This window comes from Delphinus delphis, chromosome 8 (genome assembly GCF_949987515.2).
Source record: "Delphinus delphis chromosome 8, mDelDel1.2, whole genome shotgun sequence".
NCBI classification, from domain to species: domain Eukaryota; kingdom Metazoa; phylum Chordata; class Mammalia; order Artiodactyla; family Delphinidae; genus Delphinus; species Delphinus delphis.
In genome coordinates, this window is record NC_082690.1 from 72,882,880 (window position 1) to 72,889,649 (window position 6,770).

Here is a 6,770-nt window from a genome sequence, read left to right on the forward strand (position 1 = left end):
CCAAACCCCACAGCAAAAATTTTAGAACACCACTTTAATGAAATGAAATTTATAGATGATATAACTTACCTTAACATGTAATTCCGATAATACCAATATGATTCCCTTACAGAAAGGAAAAATAAAATATGTATTTTAATGTTTTAAATGCTCCGGCACAACTGTACTAGAAGATATAACAAAGATCTCCGATTTTGGCACATACACATCAAATTACTGTGAGCCCCACATTTACAAATGCAGAACGACATAGGTGTGGTTCCTCAGGGACCTTGCTTCTCAAAATCATGAACAGATGATGGTAAAATTTCTAACAAAATAAAGTTCCAGTTGACACAGCAATTGCACTTATGGAAATTTTTAAGGTATATTAAAACAGGACAAAAAATACTGTGTGTTAACACATAGAATACAACTAGACCCTAGGCTCAAATAATTATAAACATTTTTTCACCATTTGTGCAGGGGCCTGAATTATGCAATTTCAGAAGCCCCTTTTAGGGGAAACAGTACAAAATTACAAATATTAAATTTGTTACAATAGGAAATATTTATTTAGAATGGGAAAAAAGAAATCACAGTAAATCACCAATTTTAAGAAACCAACAAATACCTTAAAATGAAATCCAGAAAATATGCAACTTACTTTTATTAGTAAGTAGCCTGACACACTTCTACAATCCTTTTTCTTTTTTTAGTAGACTTTATTTTTGGAGCAGTTTTAGCCACAGCAGTATTAAGCAGAAGGTACAGAGATTTCCCTTAGAACCCTTGCCCCCATTCATACATAGCCTCTACCATTATCAACATTCCCCACCAGATACAATGTACAACATTTGATGCAACTCACAAACCTACATTGGTGCATCATTATCACCCAGAGTCCATAGTTTACATTAGGGTTACTCTTGGTGTTGTACATTCTATGGCTCTGGAAATTTATAATGGCAGATATCTACCATTATAGTATCATACAGAGTAGTTAGTTTCACTGCCCTAAAAAATCCTCTGTGCTTTGCCTATTTACAACCCTTTTTTAATATACTTTTTGCTGACGTTTCTTTGATCATTTTTTTATATAACAGTGACCTTGTAAGAACATTTTCTGTAACAAAAAATAAGTAATTCTGTCTTTAGCATAGTTTAAATTTTAAAAAATTATAATTGGTAGTTTAGGAAATTATCGGTGGCTGAAAGTTTCTTTCAGCTTCACAACTTGTTATTGGTAATATTCTGTAAAGTTATTATTTTTTTTAGCTACCTAGTTTTTAAAATTTATTTATTTATTTATTTTTGGCTGTGTTGGGTCTTCGTTGCTGTGCATGGGCTTTCTCTAGTTGTGGTGAGTGGGGGCTACTCTTTGTTGCAGTGCGTGGGCTTCTCATTGCAGTGGCTTCTCTTGTTGCAGAGCATGGGCTCTAGGCGTGCGGGCTTCAGTAGTTCTGGCGTGTGGGCTCAGTAGTTGTGGCTCACAGGCTCCAGAGCATGGCTCAGTAGTTGTGGCACATGGGCTTAGTTGCTCCAGGGCATGTGAGATCTTCCCAGACCAGGGCTTGAACCCGTGTCCCCTGCATTGGCAGGCAGATTCTTAACCACTGTACCACCAGGCAAGTCTTGTAAAGTTCTGACTGCTTGAATTTTCCTTCGATTTTCATGGTGTCAAATTTTCCTACCCTCACAGAAAGGATGGGGATATTTTCTACTGGGCAGAATTGTTTGTATAAAAAAACAATCATTTCTTTTCTTGAAGGGTTAAATTGTCTATAGAGCCATCTGGGACTGTTGTTTTCTCTGGGGGAAGATTTGATCTTTTACAATAATTATAGAATAATCCAAGTTTTCATTTCTTCTTGAGTCAGTTTTTGTAAGTTGTATTTTTCTAAGAATTTGTTGATTTTTATCAAGTTTTAAGCTTTATTGCCAAAGTTGTTCATGGTATTCTTATTATCTTTTCCATGATTTGGAACAGGGAGTTATGGACTGATAATTGGTCCATATAATAGTCCATATATGGTTTATACAGTATAGTCTGTGTTCTGGACATACAGCTGGCCTGCTCTCCACATGGGTCGGTTCCACTCAGCGGATGTGGAGGGTCAACTATACTATGGCATTTTATATGAGGCACTTAGTACTTGCGGATTTTGGTATCTGCAGGCGTCCTGAAACCAATCCCCTGCAGATACCAGTGGATGACTGTGAAGTTTTACCCCAAATTATTACTATTGTTTATTAGTGCGTTATCTCCTTTTTAAAAACTATGATGTTTATTGATCATCCCCATGGTATTAAATAGGCTCATGTTCCCAAGAAGACTGTCATATGCTGTTTCCAAATGCCAAGGACAAATTGGATTTCACAAGCATTTGTTCAACATTTTTATGTGCTCTTTATCAACTATCAAGAACTACAGATACAGAATACAGCAACCTAGCTCAGCACTGTCTCCACTCGCTTGAGCCCTGTCTCCTGAGCAGAGTGAGAGGCAGCTCAGTACTTGTCGGGCAGGCCAGGAGGTCTGAAGTAATTGGGGTCTTTGCCGCTCCGGCCCCATTCATTGGCAAACTGGTCGGCCTTCGAGTCCTCCCGTCCGTGACCACTGTCTCCATGCTTGAAAAGGTCTGTAAGTCTCGGAATACTCTCTCTGGCATCGCTGGAATGGAAAAGGGCAGGTAGGGGATTACTCCAGGGCTGACGAGCAACAGCCCACCCTCCCCATCTCTCCTCTTTCCAAGGAATCGAGGACTCTGACAGGAGCTAGGAAAGAGGGAATGAAACCTGAGGCTGCCCGGGCTCAGCCCACCTCAGCCCTGCGGGTCCCCTTATGCTGGGTGAACAGCACCCATGGGGGAGGCTTGGGAATCGTCTGTCCCACCAGCCTTGCTCTGCTCTTCAGCCACTCAGACCCCACACAGGACACAGAGGGTGAGGGTGGATAAGAGGAGGAGAGGCCACAGCCCTACAGGACGTTCTCCAGGGCTTGGCCCCTCCTGGCTCTCCGAGGCTCTCACACCCATCCCTGCATCCTCAGGGCCCCTGGTACCTGATCACTTTAGCAGCCCAGGCGCCCCCAGGTCCCCTTTGGGCAGCGTCATAGTTGCCCCGGGCGTGGAAGTACTTGTCAGAATTTTTGTAATTGGCTTCTCTCATGTCAGAGTAGGCTCGCCACATGTCTTTAGCCCCTGGCAGGAAAAGAAAGTGATGATATGAACATGATCACGTCTCAGCAAAATAGAGAAAGAAAACATTTTCCTCCCACTGGCTCCAGATTTCAGCCTTTGACTAAGCCCTTGGAGATTATTATATTGGCTTGAAATGAATATTCCTTTACTTTTCACTTCCCTGGGTTAATGTTATGAGAATCATACGTGGTGCAAGTTTTACTCTGTTTGATTCCATCCTAAGTCTGTTGGTACTTCGTTTTTGGTTGTGTGTGAAGAGGAGGTCGGATGCTCTTTAAGGGATGTTTGGTTGTACAATGGACCTCTACCTGGAAAGATACAGGAAACCCTCTGACCAGAGGTTGAGAACAAAGGCGATTCTGAGGGAGGTTGCAGACATAGGATGTTCCCAACCTAGTCAAGGGGAGAAATCCATCCCTGTGGACAAAGTGAGGACAACTCGGTCCTGAGTACATCTGAAAGTCCGGGGCATATTTGGCCAACTGTCAAAATTCAATCAGCAGGTGATAAACGTGAGTTCCTTAAGACAGCTTTGAAGAAACAGGGTAATCAGATGCAGAAAAAGGGCAACTGACACACCAGCTCTAAATAAAGTTCAGTGTCCTCTCCAATAAAATAGAGGAGTATTGCCTCCCTCAGAGTGGTTACACAGAAGAACTGAGGAAATACAGGTTTAACGGCTAAAACTTTGTAGGTGCTCAGTATACTATGCCCTCTCTACTCCTTAGGAAGAGTGGGACAAAAAAAAGAAAAAGAATGAAGATGCGGAGCAGGGAGTTATGGACAGAAGGACTCTGATCAGCTAGAATTAAATGGCAAAGTTAAAAAAAAAACTTATCAGGACAAAGAGAAAAATCCAATGTAGAGTTATAATCAGGGTTTATACGATGACTCTATGAGAAAACTTATCTTCATATTATATATTTGTCATGTTTGGCATTTGGAAAGATAGTTTTGTTGAGAGTTATGACATTCCTACTATACTTATTCCCACTGAGTTACTGATTTAAATAGATCCTTGAAGTCCAGACTTTCTTAAAAAGTATTTCCAAAATGCCTGGCATATCTTCTCACCTAAGGTCAGCAAAACCAGAGGTACTGTGCACACTTCAGTGTGCATAAAAATCAACTGGGGTGCTTAATAAAGGCCAGATTTCCAGTCTCAACCCCTGGGATTGTGATTCAAGGGAAGGGTTGTGTGTGGCCCCAGGCACCTGCATTCCACAAAGCACCCCAGACCACGGGTGATTCTCATGCACGTGGCCCTAGAACAGCCCTTTGAAAAACACTGACCTAAGGGATGAAAAAATATTTTTAGCTGGGTCTGTGAGAATTTAGATAGAATGGCCAGCAAACTCTTAAAACAATTATTCAGTAACTATCACAGAAAAATAATAACACAAAATAATTTTGTGAAATAAGCAAATTTTTGCTACTTCACTCTGGCTAGTGAGGTACATATCTCTTGCTATCAGTTTCTGGCCAGGTCTCAGCCTCAGTAGAACCATTGTCAAGGTAACTCATTGTGCCATTTATGGTGGGGAGAGGAGCTCTATCAAGTTGCCTTCTAGAGGCACCACATCCCCACTATTTGCCATTTGCTCAGATACAGAGCAGGACATGTGTTCACAAATCCCTCACTCTCCCACGTGTACTCTTGTCTGGGAGGCATATAATACCTCGGTTAATAGCAAGGTCTGGGGGAGCTCAGTGTCTTGGGTTAAATCCCGCTCTGCTGGAGGACTTTGTTAGGCGTCTTAATTTCTTGGTGCCTCAGTTTCTCTGGTAAGGGATAATGGTACCAACATTGCAGGACTAAAGGATTAAAACCTGAGGATGACAAGGAGTTCACTCATGCATGCGAAGCTCTTAGAACAGTGCCTAGCAGGTATTAAAAGCTCAGGTATTTTAGTTATAATTATTAAGTGGATGGGGAGGGTGAACATTCCCCACCCATTTAATGCACCCATTTCATGGTACCTGAGACTTGGAAATGAGCCATCCCTAGTTGCCCACGAGGGGGCAGCAGAGCCCCACTTGTATTTAGGGAACATGCACCTCCTGAATCCAGATCTCTTCCTCACTCCTGCTGAAAGTTGGGGCCCAAACTCTATGTGACCTCGGGCTTGGGAATCCCAAGGGTGCAAAGCTGGTCAGAAAAACCTGGGGAAGTGCTACCACGGAAACCAAGCTCCTTTTTTTCCCTCTTATGGTCTTTGCCCTGTGGGGATGTGACCTCTGCTCCAGTGAATCCTGGGAGCTGCAGATGCATCCTTCCCCTGACCCATCCTTTGATCCTTACCTTGACCAGCTTCCTTGAGGAATGTACCCCATCTCTGGCTGCTGACGCCCAGGATCAGGAAGCAGAAAATGATGCCCGTGGAAAGCTTCATCCTGCTGCAGGGAGATGAGCAGACACAAACAAGGATGACAGGTCTGGGTTTTTGTTCTTGTTCTTGTTTTGTAATGTGGATACACCCTTGCATTCCAAAAATAAACTCCACTGAATTTTATCTCAATATATAGCCGATAGACAGATAGCATTACAGAGGATCCAGTTCTCATTTCCGTGTGTCTCATTGGAATCCCAATGATTTCCTGTGTGAGGGATTGCAACGGGCTTTTAGTATAAACCATTTCCAGTCCGGTCATCCCCTATCAGCCCTGAAACCCAGCTGCACAGCAAGTTTCCCAAAGGCATGAGGAGTCTGGGCACTATACCTCTCTGTAATATGAGATGAGGTAAACAAGGCACGAGCATTTACAAATGCTTGCTCTGCCTATCACTGACTTCACACAGAAGCAGCATATGGAACCCCTACCCCACCCAAAGTATTCACAGCTGGTGAATTCTGATTGTCAGAATAGTGGATTCAGGAAGGAAGCAGAGGGCTGGGCTGCAGCACAAGAATGCTGGTGAAGAGAGAGAATCTCCAAAGAGGAAACGTTGGGAAAGTTCTAGCACCTCACCTTTGGCTGTGCCTGCCTGCTGAGGCTCCTGGCAAAGCTGAGCTGCCTGTGCTGCCTGCCTGGGAGATGGAGCTGGTGCTTTATATATTGACACTTGGCTAGAGGAGCAAATGAGAAGACAGGTTTGAACCAAAAGAAAAAAAACCAAACAGGAAAGAAAGAGATTTGGGAAATTCCTCTTGACAGCATTTCAAAACAGCAGCGTTATTCTTCACACACATCTAATTCTCCTGGATTGTGCAATCTGGCAGGTTTCAAGAGTGTAGCAAGTTGGGCTGCTTCTGTCTGTTTCCAGTATCACTCCTGGTGGGGAAGGGTGTTTTTCCCCACACAATAATGTACTGACATTTGCTATGAAGGGTAATCAATATTAGAAAAAGAGAGTTGATTGCCTAAAGAATGTGAGGATACAGGGCAAAAGGAAGAGCAGTACGGGGCCATTGCAAGGGACAGCTCAGGATGAAGCTGGGACCCCAGGGTACAGGAGTCAGAAAGGAAGGAGATAGAAACCCAGGAAACCTGCGGGTGTAAGTCATCAGGAGGCAGAAGCGCATCGGGGGCGGGAAGGTGGTAGAACGCGCATCGAGCTCGGCTTGCCGGTCTTTAAGTGGTCGCGGC

The 6,770-nt window shown here is 43.3% G+C and overlaps 1 protein-coding gene across 2 annotated transcripts; it reads right to left on the reverse strand.

Annotated features, from left to right (window-relative positions):
- Nucleotides 1-2,365: 2,365 nt before the first annotated feature.
- Nucleotides 2,366-6,245, reverse strand: LOC132429811 (serum amyloid A-2 protein-like). Of its 2 annotated transcripts, none has more exons than XM_060018577.1 (4): nucleotides 6,153-6,245; nucleotides 5,485-5,579; nucleotides 3,044-3,182; nucleotides 2,366-2,653 (listed from the first exon to the last, which is right to left on the reverse strand). In XM_060018577.1, the coding sequence occupies exons 2-4, from the start codon at nucleotides 5,573-5,575 to the stop codon at nucleotides 2,491-2,493; spliced, it is 393 nt and encodes a 130-aa protein (XP_059874560.1). In that variant the 5' UTR covers nucleotides 5,576-5,579; nucleotides 6,153-6,245; the 3' UTR covers nucleotides 2,366-2,490. The 2 variants fall into 2 exon arrangements, with proteins under 2 accessions (XP_059874560.1, XP_059874561.1); XM_060018578.1 differs by having other exon boundaries at nucleotides 5,485-5,576; nucleotides 6,153-6,232.
- Nucleotides 6,246-6,770: the final 525 nt, after the last annotated feature.